The 20,340-nt window shown below is 37.7% G+C and overlaps 1 protein-coding gene across 1 annotated transcript in view; it reads left to right on the top strand.

Moving 5' to 3' along the window:
• TRAPPC9 (trafficking protein particle complex subunit 9) overlaps positions 1–20,340 on the top strand; it is a 500,739-nt gene that overhangs the window by 85,826 nt on the left and 394,573 nt on the right. The window contains exon 17 of the mRNA XM_013128134.3: positions 3,205–3,329. Coding sequence (XP_012983588.3) covers positions 3,205–3,329 — 125 coding nt within the window. The remainder of the gene's footprint in view (positions 1–3,204; positions 3,330–20,340) is intronic.

Raw genomic sequence — 20,340 nt, forward strand, 5'->3', positions numbered from 1 at the left:
GCTTCTTCCCCAGATAAAATGTTTAAGTTAACCTTTTCCCTGTGAAAATGAAAATAGAATGGGTTTTTAGACAATAAAACAGACTTTAGAACTGGCCAGAATCATTCATCAATTTGAAAGAAATATTTTTACTCAGGTAAAACTTTTTATTTTTATTCAAATAGTGTATCAAATAGATTTATGCTGAGTTGTGTTGGCAAGCTGTCTTGAACTTATTAGAATATTATTGCCTCAAATCTTAGACTAATAAGTATGTTTGCATCAGTATCAGTTGGCTTTTAAGAGATTCTAAGAGCTGGTCTAGGAGTGGCTTGACAGCTGTTATTTCTCATGCGAGTCAGAAATAAAATACCTATTAGCCTGTGGAGAATTCTTTCATGCTCTCATTTCCCTTCGTTTTCTCTGGTCTTTATAGGTTAAATCAGCGTATGATTTTATATCGATATAAAAGACTCCTAATTTTAGTTGAACATTCATAAAAACTAAGTTTAGCTGATATGCTGTCCAGTTTTCCAAGAGAGATATGATTGTCTTCCCATATGTAGCTATCCTGTTCAGACTTACCCCTTCTGATTTTTGTATCAGTTAGGTGCTGCTGATTGATTTTTCTGCAGTGGACCCACATGGAACAAATATGTTTTAATATTTAATATTAGTGAACACTCTTAGTTTCAGTGTTCATAGAATTTAAAAGAATAATTCTAACAGTGAGGAAAACCACGCTAATGCTTCATATGTTTCAAAATAGTACAGTGTGGACTTGTTCCTCTCATGCTCTGGTTGCTCTCTTTTGTTTGTGTTGGTTTGGGTTTGTGTTTGGTTTTGCTCTAAAGTGTAAGTCAATAACCACTTAAAGTGGAAAAGAAACAGTGATGGTGGAAATAGAAGGTGAACTGGGGTTTTGCCTACATGATCTCCAAAGCTTCCTTTTAACCAAAACCATTCTATGAAATGCATGGGTTATCACACAGGCTAATAATTAAAATATAAACCTTTGAATGTGTAACTGGAACTACTGTTGATTGAATCTGAGACATCATGATGCCTTATCTTGTTTTTATCTATAAGGCTGTCTAGAACATGGAACAGTTATTACATCATCTATGTCTCTTACTTTGATAAATCTATGCCAGTCACTTCAATTTCTGCCCCTTAACAGTAAGCTATTAATAAATTTGCTACTGAAGTGTTTAAAGCAATATTTGCAGATGCATAAGCAAATTTATGCATGTAAAGTTTTGATTAATTCTTAGTAAATCTGTGTTGCATGAGCAGGATGTTCTCCCTTGCCTGTCCTGCTTTCTTCCAGTAGTTGATACAACAGGATATTCAAGACATTGGCAATATGTGTGGCCAAAGGTACAACACTAAAAACTAGAGTATAAGTCTTCCACTTCGAAATCCTTTCAGACTGTCCACTGAGGAGGGCTTGATTTGTGCTGGCTGGCTGAAGTTGGCAGGAAATTAATCTGACTGGCAAAAACTTATTTAATTAAAAATTCAGTTAATTAAAAGAGTGATTAATCTGCCTGGAATTAATCTGAGTGCTTCCATCAGATGGTTGGCCACACGGATTAATTTAGGAAGACTGCAAGTTTTGTGGTCCTGTAAATTCATTAGGGGCTTTGTTGTATCTGCATCTTACATCTAACAAAACTCTATATGTCTGGTCTTAATGTATAGTACATAATGTCTGCTCATACAGAGCTTTTTTTCTATTCTTATACTGCCTGGTGATCTCATTATAATTCCTGATTTAGAATTGCTGGATGTAATGACTAAAGGCTCTGTCTACATTAAGATGAGGCAGTAGGAATGGACTGATATGTAGAAGCACTTGGTGCTAAAGCTCTTACATTACTCTGGGGAAATTTACCTGTGTCCGTACTTGCTCTGGCTCTCTGTATAAAGGATCTCCTCTATCTGTGACCCAAATTTGTCTGGAGGGCTGCTTGTTGGTGCAGACTATTATGCCCCATTAGGGGTTGGAGTATGTGACCTGTATGTACTGTGGGATTGAAGTCTTTGATTTTGTTTTCTTTACTCCAAGAAGAATCTAATTTGTACACACTGAAACTGCTCTTCATACCCAAGTACGTGGGGATGATGATGATGATATTTGCTTTAAAATGAAACCACCAAGACATGACGTGTAGCAATGGGAATGGAATGTGATATTAGCAAATATAATTTGATCGGAGCAGTTTCAAACCAGGAAGTATCTTTGGGTTTTGTGTAGTAATTTAGTGTTTCCCACATGTTTAGATAGCTCTGATGTGTGAGATTTTGCTTGTATTTTGGTGGTGTTTGTGGGTTGCTGTTGCTGTACACAGCATAAAGGAACAAAATCCTGCTCTTTGGACTATGTCTAAATCTAAATAACAAATTGTGAGTCTAGGTTTAATGTATGCTAAAGCTTAGTATTTTAATTTTTTTGTTCTTCTAGCTGTTTTGGATTATATTTTTACACAATTTAATGGTTTGTGCTTAGAATATAGCTTTGGTAGGATGAGAAACGTAAATATGCCACAGTGTATTTATTTAACTTCAAGTTACACAAGCTTGTCAGCAATAAAAGTTGCTACTAAGTTGTCATATTGTCTTTTATTGCTCTGCCTTATGCCAGTACACAGGCTGGTAGTAAATACCAAACGGAGGGCATTGCTCTAAGGATCTAATTTCTGTTAAGCTTTTTCTTGGTTATTAAAATGTAAAACTCAGTTTCCATTCTGCTTTTCTTATACATGAGATTATACATGAGAAATAGTTTATATACTACATCAGTAGATGATGCAGGATTATTTTCCACAGTATATACTTGAAAAAGTTATCCTAAGGACTCATTGGAATTTAGTTTAAAAGATACTAAGCAACTGATAGGGCCACTATCATGGAAAACAAACATTTATCCTTGTTATCTTTTGATATTGTAAACATTAAACCTAATTTGATATTATTACTCAGGTAAGACATCTCTGTTGCAATATTCCAATTGCAGTGACCTTCAGTGAGTTTTTGTTCTATTACTGTTTGAGTATATTTGGCTTCTGGAGGAAAATGTGTCAGAATAATCTTTTTGTTTTGCCTTTTTGCATAAAGTCTGAATATTTTTTTGTGTATTTTCTCTCCCTTTGGTGATAAATTTTTTTCCAATAAAACAGAACATTAGACAAGCAAAAGTAATTTCATTTATTCTGTTCCTAGATGGAATCAGTGTTAGTGGACTTCCGCTCTCCAGTCCTTTTCGGCAGGTTGTCAAACCAAGAGTAGAGACTAAACCTATTAATCCCCAAGAAAGCAGCAAATCTGGTGACTTCAGTCATGTGAAGGTAAGTGAGCAACATCAGAATAAGCAATAAATGTGGTGTTCATTGTCTATGTTATGGTTTGTTCTGTGATTAAAAATAAGGGTTTCTTTGCTTCATAAATATTTCCCTTTGGATTTTTTTTTAAGAACATCTTGATGTTCTGTGTTTGGATTCCTCCATTAGAACAAACAAACAAGAGGGTCTAACGAGGAATTGTAGAGTTGGTTATCAGTATGGTATACTCAAGGAACTATCAGTTCACCTCATGTTGCTTTCTTATGCTGTGTATTCTGTAGGAAGGTGCTTCTGAGTGAATTCTTGGTTTTGTTGTTTTAAAATGTATGGAAGGATGTTGTACCTTCTAAGCAGTTTGGAATCAAAGTCTTACCATCATACTTCTGGAAGAAAGCCTTTCAGAGGTGTTCTTATAAGTAATAGAATAGTTGTGAAAGCCAAAAGGAAAATAAATAGAAGTATCAGGATGAAAGAACAATCGTGTAGGTAGAAGCTGCACTGTGCTTACTGAGAGAGACTTTTCCCTGGGGTAAGCTGCTGTTTGTTTTTGATCTTGCCTGTTGGGCATGTGAACTTCCTATTCTGAGCAGCGCAATAAGAACAGCTTCGTACTGGGCAGAGTTGCAGAAGGTATAATTTAAAGTGATGATAACAAAGATTGTACAAAATAATACTGTAGAACTTCACTGGTCTCTTCCATGGCTTTGGCGGATGTTTTGCATGCTTGCAGTACTTGATACATTTCCTGCATGGGTCTGTATTCTCTGTCCATTCAGATAGAATTTAGATTGTGTTTTGTACAGTGCAGTACGTGGCCTAGTCTGTTTTGGGCTGAGAAGCAAACATCAGCCTTGCTTTTCTCAGTAACTTGGTTTGCATGTGAATTTGCATTCTTTTTGGTGAGATTTTTTACAATTCTGTTTGGTCAATAAACAGGTGAAGCTGTTAATTTTTAAGCGTATTTCTTTTAGACCATTAGCACTGCTAATTCATCATCACTTGATGCTGCAGTACAGGAAGGATGATGACAGCATGTGATGGGTGATAAAAAATTAGGAAAGCCTTTCTTTGTATTTTATGATGTAGCAAGGTATTTCCCAATTGCTCATAAATATAAATCAGCATGACTGAGGAAACAATTTAATACTTCAGTGAGTAAATCGTCCATCATTAATTTTTAAGCTTAGAGGTTTGTGTAGAATGTCTGATCTATAGACATGTCTGACTAAGGGAAGCAAGGGGAATGTTATGTCGAAATAGGACTAAAACTCCAGAAATGCAGAACTTCTTTGCACTAAATACATGGAAAAAAAAACCCAAAACATTTTGGTTCACATTTTTCCTTGTCAGCCAGTTGTCCTGGCAGCCAAGAAGTTGCTGGTTCACAGTGATCTGTGTGATTGTGTTACAAGAGTGTTGAAGAGCTGTAAATCAAGAACTTAGTTTTTAATGGTGTACAGTGAAGCAGTCTGGCGGGAACGCATGTGCTTGATTCAGCTTTTGGGTATCTGGAATGAATTCTGATTTACTCAATTAGCATTTTGTGGTGGAAGGATCTTGCAGGTGATAAGATCTATGTTCAACAGAAAATATACATTCCAATAGCATTAAGGGGTTCCTTTCTCTGTAAAGTTGACTGTGTTTTGAACCCAACTATTATGACTGCTGTAAAATTCCCATAGCCCACCCCAAACTAACAATTTACCATGTTAATATCTACTCTAAACCAGGCTTAATCACTACCCTTGCTCTTTTTGTAATGTTTAGAAGAGGTGATTTATAAAGCAGGTGGGAATAAAAATCAGGACAATAAAAATGTCAACAGGACAAAGCTCCGGGGCGTATTTATAAAATTATATCTCTAATTACTGAAGTGTTATCATTCTGATCATGTATTTACAGAAAACATTTATGGTAGGAGAAATATGAATTAGTTTTCCAATATTTGTGTGATTTGTCTGTTGTAGATGAGAGAGAAAACCACAGTAAGGTGGCACCATCTATGGGGTGATTTACTGTTACCGCTCATTGCATTCTAACTAATGTCCATTTCTGTAATTTCCATTTCTGTTTACAACATTAATATAAGTAATAATCTTATCTCAGTTTTTCCCAGCTAAACTATTAGAAACCAATCATTTGCTCTACCTAGATTAAAAATGCTTATGAAGTTTAGAACTATTTAGAAAGAAGTATTTTTTCACCAGACTATTCACATAATTAGGTCTCTGTGTACATGGACATACATAGCTGGTACTGGGCAAATGAGCGGAAGAAATTACCTTTCATAATGGAAGAGATTACATTTGTCTACTCAGATGGCTTCATTACATCCAGGTTTTTTCCTCTGCTGTCTACTACTTCTGTTTAATGCTGGCTATTTCTGTTAATGCCTTCTCTCTACTTTGACAGTCCTCTCTAATGGGAAGACACAGATGTACCACCAGTAGTTTAAAAACTAGGCAAATTCCAAATAAACTATCAGGCAGTTATTGTAAATAATTGAGTCAGATAAGCATTCAAAGATAGAATTAGAATGTGTTCTGGTCCAGTTCTTTTGGCTGGGTTTTGAGGAATTTGCTGTATTTTTGGGTTTAACTTTCTTGGGTTTAGACTGGGTATCTTTCAGAGCATGCAGGTAAGTGTTTGTCTTCAAATGCAGACATTTTTTGCTCAATCAGAACGTTGTTATCCAAAATGTAGCAAACTGGGATATATACAGGTGATCCGTGGTTTCCTTTGAATTTCATTCACAATTTGATATTTATGAATCTTTCAGAGTTCCCTAGACCCTCCTTAAAAGATACTTCAGTTTCTCTGTTGGTGCAAAACAATTTGGTGCTTGTGGTCTACTGCCTGTGTCCTGCTCAGTGCAACTTGCTGATGATTGCTTGATTATGTTTTAAGGTTTATCTTGCAATAGTCAATCCATTTACAGTGATCTGACAAGGACTAATGTGAGAAGCAAGTGGGAGTTCTTAAGTTAAGAAATGAGATTGATTTTAAACAATTTGTATATGTGGTGGAAATGCCCTGCTGTCATTTATTCATGATTTAGCACTATGTGTCTGTTGTGAATATTCAGGAATAGTAGTTTTTTTTCAGTCCTGCATACTGTGCAGAAGTAGTCTTCATATAAAGGTATTTTTTTTGCAAATGAAACTTAATGTACACTAGTGCTTCTCTTGTTGCTGGCTCTGAAATGTCTTTGTTTGGGTCTTTATAAGTCTAAATGCTTAAACCTTCCATCCCTACTAGTTTGCCTTACAATTTTGGTGCTTCAGTCTTGAATATTGACAGTATTGCAGTTGAATTTCCCTGCAATCTACAGTTTCAGTTTTGCTACAGGCTGTCTTCTAATAAGCCAGTCACTGGCTTCTGGAAATGACTGTTACAATGATCTCATAAATTCAGCATAAAAATTGCTTTACGACCTCATCATAAAGCTTGCTTATACCCTCAAGCTGAATAGAATATCACAATGTAATACCATGGTGTAATACCAAGAGTTCAGATGTACTCTTTCCTACTGTTTGCTATGGATTAGTTGTCGTCAGCATTGTCTAAAAACCTCTCATCTATAAAGCAGAGTGAGTTAGCCCTTGCTTAGCTCCGCATTGCTGTGGTTATACTGGTGTGTGAAATATCCTGTTTGGAGGCTGAGTCTTACTTTTTGAGTACCACTGGAGTGTGTTTAGATATACAGCTGTTCTGTGTCTTAATGCAGAAGCTGCAGAGAGGAATTCAAACAAATCTCATAATCTTTCAGCAAACAATGTTATTCTTAACCTAGGGAAGTCTGTACTGGTTTTCATGCTTAGAAGCTGAAATTGCTTGGCTTAGTCTAGTTCTTAGTGATGGAAGAAAGATGTTGTTACTCCATGTCACATATTATGGCCAAGAGGCTTAGAGATATTCTGATCCACAGAAATTTGGTCCTTAAAGTCCCAGTGATTACCATCATGTAGTGGCAATTCATTGGTTCTCTGGTTTTGTCACAAGGTGAAAAGGAGAATTATTCAAGGATCAACGTAATGTCCATGGTTTCTTTGGAATAAATCTTCTGGGATTAAGAAATACTACATGACATCTGTTTTGAAACTTGGATGTTCAGGAGAATTTGCCTCTGCATTCTGAACATGAGTTGTAATTCCAGAGATTCAGCTGTAGAAATGGGAGAGGTTTGAGTTATCTCATGGACCTACTCTGTTCCGGCACTCTCAGTAAATGGTAGGAAGTGTTAAAATATGGTATGTAGAGTTAATATAATTTAATACACTCTCTTTAGTGTATCTTTTCTGTCTTAGAAGTGTATAAAAATGAGTTATAGGCCTTAATTTGAGGTGTTTTTTTTTCTATGTAGTTTTCAAGCTCTGCTCTTCTGATATGGAAGTAAGCTGTTGACTGAGCTAAATTTTATATTGTTAATGTTTTTGGCTCGAACTCCTTTAATCCATAATCCTTAAATATATTCTAAATTTAAGCTCTTACACAAAATAAGTTGGGTTTATTTTTAGCTTTTAAATAATTCTGGATCCTGATGAAGTTAGTGGGGATGTTGAATCTGCAGAATTGAAATAGAGATTCCTTCTTGCTGCTTGTCTGAATGTGATCTTAGGCACAAATGTACAAACCAGGTTTAGATGTTCTGCTTCCACACTGTCTTATTTTGGAATTCAAGACTATGCTTGGAAATTCTGTGGCCCTGAGTTTTCCTTCAGTATTAAACACGTCAAGTCTTATGAAGAAAAATAAAGGGAAGACACAAGTCTCTGTGTTTCCCTAACAACTTTCAAGCCTTTGAAGAAGAAGATAAAACCTCCAAAGTTCTTTCATTTCCCAAGTGGATTTTTTAGTAAAATAATATCTATTTTTTTTATAATTAATTGCCATTTGTGAGATATGTGCTGGAAAGACATTCACATTTCCTGAAGTCTGCTTAGATTGGACCCCTGAGCAAAATCAGTCTTTGCCAGCTATGGAAGGTGGTTTTTGTTTCCTTCCTGGCCAAGAATTGCAGTTTCCTTTGAGGTAGAGTGGATAATAAGAGTTGTTCTGTGAAAAGTGGAGTGAGCTGAATTCTTGGTGGTTGGTAACTGTCTGGCAAAATATGTCATCTGGATTTGGATGAAAGCCTGAAGTTTTTGAGTAGTCTGGGTCTCAACGCTCCTAACTTTCCTTCCCTGCCCAGGTTGACATTGTTGGTATTCCTTTAGGTGCTTTTGGATTCTAGAAGTAGTTAGTTGAGTATTCAGCACTATGTCTGCTCACCAGCCCTGTTCCTCCTCTGTGAATTGTTCCATGAAGAAATGAACACTCTGCTGTGCCCTAGAGAGGGTTGTTTTTCAGAACACTAAGAAAATATTGTATTAAAGCTATTCTCTAGAGCGATGGGAAAAAATATTTGCTGCTCCCCCCTGGATTTGAGTAAATTCAATTCATTTATCTCATCTGGTATTTTACTTTCAGTATTACCACTGTAGTACCTGCGAATTCAATCCAACACATTTTACAATTTGAAGTACTTATTTTTGCCATTTTATTTGACATGAAAGAAGCATTAAAAATTTTGTGTAGTGCTAGTAGAAAAATGTGTATAGATTCACTGTCTGCTTGTCAAAAGCACTGATTTCTCTGGACTTTTCTCATTGTCACTCAATAATAAACAAGAGTTGATGGTCTGCTTATACCCAAACAAATGTTTCATCAAGGCTAGTTACAGCAGGTACAATGTACTATATAAACCACACTTCATCTATCTGTCTGTCTTGTGTAAAGACGAACTAAGAAAAATTAATGTTGACATCAACACGATAAACAGAGTTTATGTCAGCAGTAAGAGACTCTGCAGTCATGAGAGTTTCTTTACTGAGAAGCCATCATTGGCCTTTTTACTCAAGGACAGTAAAATCCTATTGCTGTAATTAGGGTGTGTCAGTATTACATGAGATGGACAATTTCTGGTAGTCTTTCATCAGCTTGCCAGACTACATTTGAGTCATTAATATAGTCAGGGAACATCATAGGATCATAGAATACTTAGGGTTGGAAAGGACCTTAAAATCATCTAGTTCCAACCCCCCTGCCATGGGCAGGGACACCTCACACTAAACCATGCCACGCAAGGATTCACCCAACCTGGTCTTGAACACTGCCAGGGATGGAGCATTCACTACCTCCCTGGGCAACCCATTCCAGTACCTCAGTACCCTAACAGTAAAGAATTTCTTCCTTATATCCAGTCTAAACGTCTGCTGTTTAAGTTTCAACCCGTTACCCCTTGTCCTATCACTACAGTCCCTAATGAATAGTCCCTCCCCAGCATCCCTGTAGGCCCCCTTCAGACAGTGGAAGGCTGCTCTGAGGTCTCCACACAGCCTTCTCCAGGCAACTTTCTCAGCCTGTCTTCATACGGGAGATGCTCCAGTCCCCTGACCATCTTCGTGGCCTCTTCTGGACTTGTTCCAACAGTTCCATGTCCTTTTCATGTTGAGGACACCAGAACTGCACACAATGCTCCAACTGAGGTCTCACAAGAGCAGAGTAAAGGGACAGGATCAGCTCCTTTGACCTGCTGGTCACTCTTCTTTTGATGCAGCCCAGAATATGTTTGGCTTTCTGGGCTGCAAGTGCACACTGCTGGCTCACGTTCATTTTCTCATCAGTCAGCAACAGACATCATTTGTATAGATGTTACCTGTGTTCAGCATGTTCCAGTGCTGTCACACTGGAAATATTTTTGACCAAAGGAGTTCCTTCTGAGCAGCTATAGTCATTTGGAAGGTAATGTTGGAAGAACCCATTTGGGATGGGGATACCCTGAGATAACTGTGAAGTTCAAAGATTACTTTGGATTGTTGTACTTTGGATCATGGTAGTGCCTAAGAAGTGCTGTCTACAAATAGAACATCAGTAAGTGGTTATTTTCATAATGACATCACAGTGAGAAAGCAGAAATGCTTAACATTAAAGTAAGCTTTATGTCCACTACATGATGCCCTCCTGTATAGAAGGGCATCAGCTCTATGTAAAGTGAAGTCAGAAATGGAGGGGAAGGTGACTGGGTTAAAGTAATGGAGAAAAGGTAAAGATGAGCTTATGTGAAGACTTGCTAAGGTGGAAACTTGAAGTGGGGAGAAGGTTGGAACAAATGTTTAGAATAGGGTGCTGAAAATCCAGTCAGCTCTGTAAGAAATTTAAAGAATTATTAGAAATTGAGATGTTTGAATGCTCTACTTGCATTGGATGCTACGTTTCCTCACAGCTCTTCCACAGGACAGAGATCATCTGTAGCCTAGATGGAGCTTTCAGAATGTAAGGTGCTGTGTGTCACATGGTCAGACATCACAAGTACAGAATACCTCTGTAGATGCATACCTCAGTTTTGCTCTTGAGAGTTCTTGCGTGTTTAGTTTTCCTCTCTTAATAAGAACAGATCAGCTAGGTCAGGCAGGGGGTTTGGACCAAAGACTACTCTTTATTTCAGATGGCTTATATACATGTTCCTCAGTCTGTGTACTGCTCGTGTTGTGGATCCTCTGGTAATAAAGAAACATTGCAGTAGTCCTTAAGATTGCTTCTGCCCAATGGAGAATGTTTCAGCACCAAGAATTAAGAGTACAGCTGATCAGACCCCTCTGAAGACCTACTCCACTTAGTAGACTTAGTTCATAACAATGAACTGCCTTTTGTTGGTACTCAGCCTCCCTGCTTACACTTTGGATTTGGTCTGAATGTCTAAAGCATTTTTTGTCTCTCCTGCAGGTGGATTTTGATTCATTGTATGTACTCCTAAAAGAGAGTGTTACCATCCATGTCTGAATCAGAAGCTCTGTAGCATATTGGGTATCATGTTATGCTTCAGCTAATAAACCCTTTCTTTAAAACCCTGCTTATTTTATTCATAGTGCTATACTTTGACTACATGTCTTCTAGTTCTTAACAGACTCATGTTCAGTCATATCAGGTTCTGGACTAAGTGAGCTCAAGTATGTTTATGAAAAAAAAGCAGTAGGTAAGATCTAAAGATCTTTTTTATTCCTAAATGCAAAAAAATCTTAGTCTGAAACACAAGAATTCTTCCAGAATGATTTACCTGAAGATGTGGGAGAGGCTTGTGTTCTGTTCCAAATAGAGACTCTTTCAAGCACCTGACATTTAGATTTCATTCATAACAAAAATTTTGGATATTCTGGTTAACTTTATGGACAAATGTATTTACATGCTTCATCCTTACAAAGATTTCATAGAATCATAGAATGGTTTGGATTGGAAAGGACCTTAAGAACATCCAGTTCCAGACCCCTGCCGTTGGCAGGGATGCCTCACACTAGGCGAGCTTGCTCAAAGCTCTGTCCAACCTGACATTGAACATTTCCAGGGATGGGGCATTTGCATCTTCCTTGGGCAGTCTATTCCAGTGCTTCTCCATTTATGTGCATTTATAAACATGGAATTTTGGCATGCTCACTTATACTGGACTCGTGGTGATAATTTCTAAGATTTTAGCTTAATCGTCAGTGTGCAATTGGCTAGGAGAAGGCAGGTGCTCTGATGCGAAAACATGGTGTCAGAACCTGAAATGCACGAGAAAGCAGAACTGGGGAGAACAAATGAGAGGGCAGCTCTGATCAGCTGGAGGATTATCTAGTGCCTGCATAAATTCATCCAGTGAAGTTAACATCTATGCTTTTGAAACTATAATCAAGATTTTATTTCAACCCTTGTGAGTGTGAAATTACATGCAGAGACTGTCATACAGTTAACTGTAACCTACATTAAGTTATTGTTCCCGACACAACAAAGTAGCCATTTAATGATCAGTATCAGAGAGAATTTTACTCAAATGTTCAGATCTGGGCATAGAAGAAAATGTTGCACTATATCACATTAGAGTTTTGATTGTAAAGTTTATCTTGTATTAAACAACTGAGAAAAGCTGGAGGTTTATTAGAAGAAATTTTATAATTTGGATTATTCTTTTCTGTAAAGAAGAATTCTGAATATAAGGAATAGATGGAATCACACTTTTTATTTCATTCCGAAATTACTGTTTTATTTTATCTATTTCAAAATCCTGGTACTACATAGTATGACACACAGTTGTCCTCCGTGAGTATCTGCACATTTCATTTAGTAGCTTTGCATTTGTCAGTTTTCCATGTAAGTTTCCTAAAATTCTTGGCAGCACTTTTATTTTTAGCTAGACATTTAAACCTTAATCCTTTTAAATGTACTGTAATATGAGCCATATTCTAAAAACTTGCTTGAACAATTTTTGTCTTCCATAATTGAACTTGTGCAGTTCTGTTGGTGCCTTAGTAATGCTAAGGGCCTTCCAGCTGCAATTCTTCAGCTTGCCTTTCATCTGGTTAATTCAGCCTTTTGTTTCTCCACTTTCTCTTTTCACCTGATAGGTTTTAACTTGAAACTCCGTGCTAAGATCTATTCACCTTCATCCTCATAGCTTTTAGTTTATAACTTCAGAGCCTATAGATAACATATATAGATTCAGATAACATGAATCACATAGCAAAACACATAGCAAATAAGTCTTACTCATGCCTAACAAGGCACTTTTTTAGTATCTCTGCTTCATGTTTTGACCCTGAAAATACGGGAGACTGCTTTGTTATAGATCTGGAAAACTGATACCTGGAGAAAATAACTTTTCTGAGTGATTTAGTAATAAAAGTTTACATGCAGCATTGTGAGTGTACATTATATTTCCTTTGACTTAGACCCTAATAATGATGCTGTATTACTGTTATAAATCTTCCCCTGAAACAATAACAAATGACCTGCCTCACAAAATCGTTCTGATGTGACAGACTTAACCACATGAGCTTATGAACAGTCATTTAGGATAAAAACAATGCGTTCTTCAGATGATCAGTTTGTGAGAAAGGATGCATGATCTCCAAATTAGGGTAACAGGAACACTTATTCCATAAATGTGATACCACTTTGGATGCTGTGCAGGAATTACATCCTGATAATCTTCCTTCACATCCCAAACTGCCTGTTCAGGCTTTAATTTCATTGCTAGGTAGTGGTAACACACAATGTCTCCATCTTTATTGTATTCATTTATGTAGCTCCTGCTTATTAGCACTTTTTATTTATACTTCTTGCCTAGAGCCTATTACCAATAACTTCTCTGAATATGTGGAAAAGACATGGATAAGAAATGGTGATTTAGGTTATTTTTCCTCTTTGGAGCATTCTGAACACTAAAATTTAGTTCTTGCATTATGAAATGGTCAGGTTCAAAATGTAATGATCTAAAAATTTGCTGCTGAAGTTGGTTTCAGCCTCATGTTACATTTTTGCTTAAATATTGGTCATGCTGCATATGATAATCTCTTCTTGACAAATGCTTGATGGAACTTTTGTGAAATTCCATAGATTTTATCCGTTTAATCTTTTTCTGTGGTCTTTTAACCACCAGGACCTATTGCACTAGTGACTAATGAAGAATAACTTTTCTGAAGGCTGAGATAAACACAGTGTACCATAGACAGGACTTTCTCAGCAGCATATGCTTGATTAGTTTAAAATGGCTCAGGTTTTAGTCTGTTGGTTTTTAAAGTACATAGGTAAGTTCTTTTTCAGCTTGAGAACAAATAAATCTTCAAGTTTGGTTTCTTAATAACTTTCAGATAACTTTCTTGACTTATTCTTGTTTTCTCTATCACTGGCACAGTTCATAGTTACTCTTAGAGGTTTGTTCTAGTGTTTTTGTAACTACCCAAAGGAGATAAAGAGCATCTTGATAAAGTAGAATCTTTAGACTGCAGGTCTTCATTTTAGCTAAATGTGGCATTCTTAATAGGTGCCTTACCCAGGAGTATGCGAGAGAGAATGTAGTTTAGTAATTTATCACTGTGGGGACTTCTAAAGAGTAGGTCAAGTGTGGTAGATTTCCTCAGAAGAAATGGGAAATGCAGAGTGTGATAGCTGTAATTGGTGCCAAGCCATTTTTGAAAGGGCACATCAAAATCTGCTTTACTAACTTGGTTTCATCCGGGGAAATGACTGGATAATCATCGCAGCAAGCTCCACGTTTAATGTTTATGGGGTAAAACAGGCTTTAAATGTCATAGTTTGCAAGTTCTTAGTAAAATTGTTTGGACTCATGTTCTCATTGAGGGGTTGCTTAAGAGAACTTCAGTTTTAGGGCTTTCAGCTGCTGTCAGTGAAAATAGGAATGAATTCCAAATTTTAATGCAGGTTTTGTGTAACTGTAGTATTAAGAATAATGTTGTGCAGACTTTATCATTGATCAGTGTTAAAGGCTGACTCTTTCTTGGGCTGAGTTTGAGAAGTTTGACCTTAAAAGCCTTAAATGATCTAAAATCGTCAAAATTAAGGGAGAGGAAAATTGTAGCACATGAGGGGAAAAAATGATACTTAAATAAAGAAATGCTAGTTTTTATATTGTGTGGCATGGAATAGATCCAAGTTGTAACTCAGAATTTGTTGGCCGTTTTAGGAAACTGGTTTCTATGCATTGTCATTAGCCTGCTGTTCTTGCTGTGTATGGCAGTGACTGATGATGTGAGAAAGGAAAAAACAGTTGATGAAAAGAATTCTTATATAAAGAAGAAAAGTGAAGGAATTTGGAGATGCTGATCAAGTAGAGCGTAATTTATTAGATTTTTCTCTATGGATTGCTTTAGACTTGATTTTTTGTGGGAGTAAGCTCATGGTAAATTAAATTTCTAATGTTACTGTGTTTGAATGGAATAAAAATCTTGTTCTCTGGTGGTAGAAGATGTAGAGAAAAGTACTATGACTGCTACTGTGGAAAAATTAATCGTTTGCACTGGATCATGTTGTTTATGCCTTGAATACTTGTTATGCCCCTTGCCTTAGAGATCTGTAGTTTGATGGTGTATTAATATAAATATTACTAAGTGACTTGGATGGGCATCAAGTGTCTGTAGCCATTAAATACAGTAAACATAATATGTCATCCTATGCAATTGTATTTGTAAAAGTGTAGAACTCATAATGACTAAGTGATTTTAAACCTGAGACTATTAAAACATATTGATTTACCTGAAGTAGGTCTGGGCAGAAGGAAAAGACAAATGATATAAAGCAGTTAAAATCCATGTTTTTTTTTAATAAAGTGATCCTCAGGAGCAAGGAGGCTTCTAGATCACTTTGTGGTGGTAGCTAGTTTATATAAATTTTATTAACTTTTCTTTCAGTTCTGTTCTATCTTTGTACAAACTGACTAGCCAACTGAGCAGTACATTTCAAGTACGGTACAAGTAACTTCAGTAGAATTAAGTCATTCCATAAAATTCCACTCATTCTTTTGTTAGACATGATGCAGATGTAAGTAATAGACAATTTTGTTACCACTGCTACTAGGCCATGTTACCCAAGGCTCTGTCCAGCCTGGCCTTGAACACCACCAGGGATGGAGCATTCACAGCTTCCTTGGCCAGCCCATTCCAGTGCCTTACCCTCACAGTAAGAAACTTCCTTATATCTAATCAAAACTTCCCCTGTTTTAAGTTTTAACTTAATATAGTGGCTGACAGTCCAGAACAATGGGTAAATGACTTGCCGAAGATCACACAGGTTATATAGTTAGGAATATTTTTGATACAACCACTAAATGTGGTCCTCACTGGGACTAGTGTGAGAAACAAGTGATATAATCCTGTTTCTTAAGAGCATAAGAAAAAGAAAGGTCCAAAATGCCACATTTTTCACTGCTGTAGAACTTCAGTATGAGCTTTTCTCTGCTCATCATCTTGATCCTTTTTCCAGAAGCTGTTTCTGGAATTTGCCCCTTGCCCCATGCTATAGGTAATTGTTGATGTCTGCATGATTTAATTCTTCCATGTTAATTTCTGTTGCACCTTAATGTTTTTTTTTCTGCCTCTTGCTTGGTGGGACAATTGCTGTCATCCATCCAAACCCTCTCCCTGAGTTTATATGACAGCTTGGTAGCCGCCTGTAGACTGTATTGTTAGCTCCCACTCCAGTGTAGAATAGCTAAAGATGGCAAGCAAAGGAGTTGAAATACAAAAAGTCAGAATGTTATTCAGAAAAAAAGCTGTCCCCAGATTTGATAAGTTACTGTATTTAACTGAATAATAACTCTGACTAAGGTTTCTGTGGAGGGAAAAACCCAAACCCACACAAATCAGAACATGTAACCTTCAGATGTTAGTGTAGTGGCAGCTCTGCTTACCTTACTTCTTCTGGGGAAGTCACTCGCTTTGAGAAGTCCCCAGTGCAAAAGGTAACTGCTGTGGATATATGAGTCACAGAGAAGACTGGAAGTGGCAGAACCAGTGGGGGCCGTTTCCAACCTAGCAGCACTTTTTCATTGCATATTTTCTTGAGGCACTTGGCACGTGAATTTAAAATCATGACAATGACTATATGAGAATATTGTCTCTTTATATACTGTATCTAAAGGCCTTGTTTCCTCTGGAAAATTAGAGATGATGACATAACTATGTGTGAAACAAGACATGGCATCTCTGCACAGTGTACTGCCAAGTCCTGTTGGATTCCAGGTATATCACACTGGGCTTGCCTAAATGTGAATGTTCAATCTGCCCTGTAGCAGTAAGGAATAAGATAGGGTATTTGTAATCATAGAATCACAGAATCAAAGCATAGTTAGGGTTGGGAAGGACCTTAAGATCATCCAGTTCCATTCCCCCCTCCCATGGGCAGGGACACCTCACACTAAACCATGTCACCCAAGGCTTTGTTCAACCTGGCCTTGAACATCACCAGAAATGGAGTATTCACAACTTCACTGGGCAACCCATTCCAGTTCCTCACCACCCTAACAGTAAAGAAATTCTCCTTTATATCTAATCTAAACTTCCCCTGTTTAAGTTTTAACCTGTCACCCCTTGTCCTACCACTAGTCTCTAATGAAGAGTCCTTCTCCAGAATCCTTATAGGCCCCCTTCAGACACTGGAAGCTGCTCTGAGGTCTCCAGGCAGCCTTCTCTTCTCCAGGCTGAACAGCCCCAACTTTCTCAGCCTGTCTCCATACAGGAGGTGCTCGTGGCCTCCTCTGGACTTGTTCCAACAGTTCCATGTCCTTTTTATGTTGAGGACACCAGAACCACACACTTTACTCCAAGTGAGTAATCCGGGAACAGGCTGGCTGAAAGAGAAAGGGAGGAGGAATCCAGGCATCAACTTAATAATTTTGCTTAGTGAGAAAACCACCTTCTGTATTCTGGACAAAATTTATAGATGCTTCTCTAATCTCTGTTACTATGATATCCAGCTCTTTCCAGTGGGGAATGTATGGGACATGAAGCTAGAAGGACAACTTGACAGCAGTAACCTTCAGAGCACTGGGACAGGTTGCCCAGGGGGGTTGTGGAGTCTCCTATGTTGGAGATATTCAAGGCCTGCCTGGACAAGTTCCTGTGTGGTGTACTCTAGGTTACCCTGCTCTTGCAGGGGGGTTGGACTAGATGATCTTTCGAGGTCCCTTCCAACCCTTGAGATTCTGTGATTCTGTGAAATAGCTCTGTTTATCTGTCATAACAGGGAAGAGATATCACAATTGCTCCTGTCCAGTGATAGAAGAAAGGCCCAGATTAGTTCTGATATCTGGAGAGTGTCTCCCATGTACAGGGAACATATGGAAGAGGAAGGGCCATGTCGCTGGTGTAGAAGCGTCTTCTTCCATGTCTATATCTACATGTTTCTGTTGTAATTTCAGACATGTACACTGCTGCCTTATCCTTTCACTTAGTGTTGTCCTCCCTTGTAACTCTTGTATGTGTCTACCTATTTCTAGAAAGGTCTTTGCTGGGTAGGTTATTATTTTTATAATAAGCTGCTTGAAGTTTTTCTGCCTTTTGTTGTCGCTTCTCTTTTCTCATAGTATTTTGTACTCACTGAAGTGCTTTGCCGTGTACAAAACCCTGGCTTTCTTTTTCAGGAATCTTGCCATCTGTTGAGTACCTTGTACTAGCCTAATGTGTGAAAGTTAGTAAGACTTAGTTCATGTTCTCTTTTCCTCATTTGTTCAGCCTACAGGCTTACCATCTTACTCAGAGTGAAATTCAAACTGTATGAACAGTAAGCTTTTTAAGGATATGTAGAAGAATAGCAAATGGGAATAAAAGTCAGTCTATAGCTAGGGCTGTAGTGCATTTTCATTTTGCATCTTAATTTTTACTTTGCTTTCTCAGTTAAGCAAGATCTCTGTTTCAAAATACTTATGGTGTGTATGTTCTAGATGATAGCATCATGAGGCCATATGGTTTTGGGTTCACAATTCAGTTTTTCTGATGTATTTGAATATACTCAAATGTGAGTTGGTTGAGAACCACCATAATGGTGGGTGCGCTTAAATTTACTGTTAGAAGTTTTCAACATCCCTATTAAAAAGAAATAATACAAAATTAGTTAACTACTTTTAAGAATTCAAACAGATATATAGTACCTTTAGTACTGAATATTTTCCTTGTCATAGATTCACAGAATGGTTTGGGTTGGAAGGAACATTATAGATCATGTAGTTCCAAGTCCTTGCCATGGGCAGAGACACCTTCCAATAGAGCAGCTTGCTCCAAGCCCTGTCCAACCTGGTCTTGAACACTTCCAGGGATAAGACATCCACAACTTCTTTGAGCAACCTGTGTTGGTGTCTCACCACCCTCACAGTAAAGAATTTCTTCCTAATGTCCAGTCTCCCCTCTTTCTGTTTAAAGCCATTCCCCCTTGTCCTATCACTACATATGCTTATCAAAGTCCCTCTCCAAAACTTTATCAGAAGACTTTTCCCCCCTTTAAGTTGTTTTGACACTGTTATAAAGTGCAAGATCTGGTGAATGTTGTGTTACCAGGCTTATGTGCCTGCAAAAACCAACCAAAAAGTAAAAACTTACTGCAGTCTTCTCAGTGAATCCAGATTTAATTGCGTTCAGAAGAGTTAGAAAGTCTGTGTATCTCCGTTACTGTTCAGTATGCTTTCCCTCCCTGCAGACAATCTGGAATTTATGAAAGTGGCACTTGCTTTTCGAAATCCAAGACTTTGGGTCAGGGGATTAGGAAACCAATGGAAAATGCCCTTTGTGAGCTTGTTCTCTGAGACAAGAAAAGCTTTTTTGAAGTTGTTGCAAAGAAAAATTCAGAATGCTGCAAAATGAGGAACTGGTGAAAGCCTCCACGACACCAAAATGCTTCATTAAAATGTTGTCAGCCACACTGAAGTGTTGGCCTCGGACTAACCTAAACAAATGTGATGGATTGGCACACGGCATCTTGCAATGCTACATAGCAACACGATTTTACAGCTTCTCTTACGTCTCTCCTCTTTTTTCCCCCTGCTGTATTCCTGCTTTGAAGGAAGGTACACATTATCTCAGTCATTTAGTTCCTGTGCTTTTAAAAACAATTCATCACATTTGTGTGGCAACCTCTTTGGAGTTATGGTGGGCCTGTTATTTTTCCAGCCATTAAATAAGCCTTGAATTCTAGCTCATCGTACAGCATAAACAGAGTTTGTTCACACTGCTCTGTCTGTGTGACTGGATTGCTGGTTTGCATTTTATTGTTGTTTATGAATTGGGAAAATCTTGGCGAATAGAAACAGACTTGAAAAGAGATTTCCATATCCTCCTCTATATAACTGGAAATGCAGTTCCTTGCAGTTTTGTCTGTGGGTTTTGTTCAGGGCTCTGTTTGATTTGAAAGCAATTAAATGGAATATAGGCACTACAGCTTTAGAGTTACTCTGCAAATTTCTCTGCAGGATTTATACTTGGGGAATAGGATCATATCTGGAGTGGCTGACAGTAGTTGTGGGGAGTATCAAATGTGGATTGTTAGTATAGGGCATGAGAAACACTGAGGTCCTGGGAGATGAGGCGTAACTGGGGAATTCTGAGGTGAAAGGAATATGGGATTGAGTAAGTCTACTGTTAAGGGAATTTTAAGTTGAAGAGGTGAGAGGTATCTGTGCATCCTTAAGGAATAACATTTTTTTATAATATATATTTCATAG

The sequence above is a fragment of the Melopsittacus undulatus genome, chromosome 1 (genome assembly GCF_012275295.1).
Source record: "Melopsittacus undulatus isolate bMelUnd1 chromosome 1, bMelUnd1.mat.Z, whole genome shotgun sequence".
NCBI classification, from domain to species: domain Eukaryota; kingdom Metazoa; phylum Chordata; class Aves; order Psittaciformes; family Psittaculidae; genus Melopsittacus; species Melopsittacus undulatus.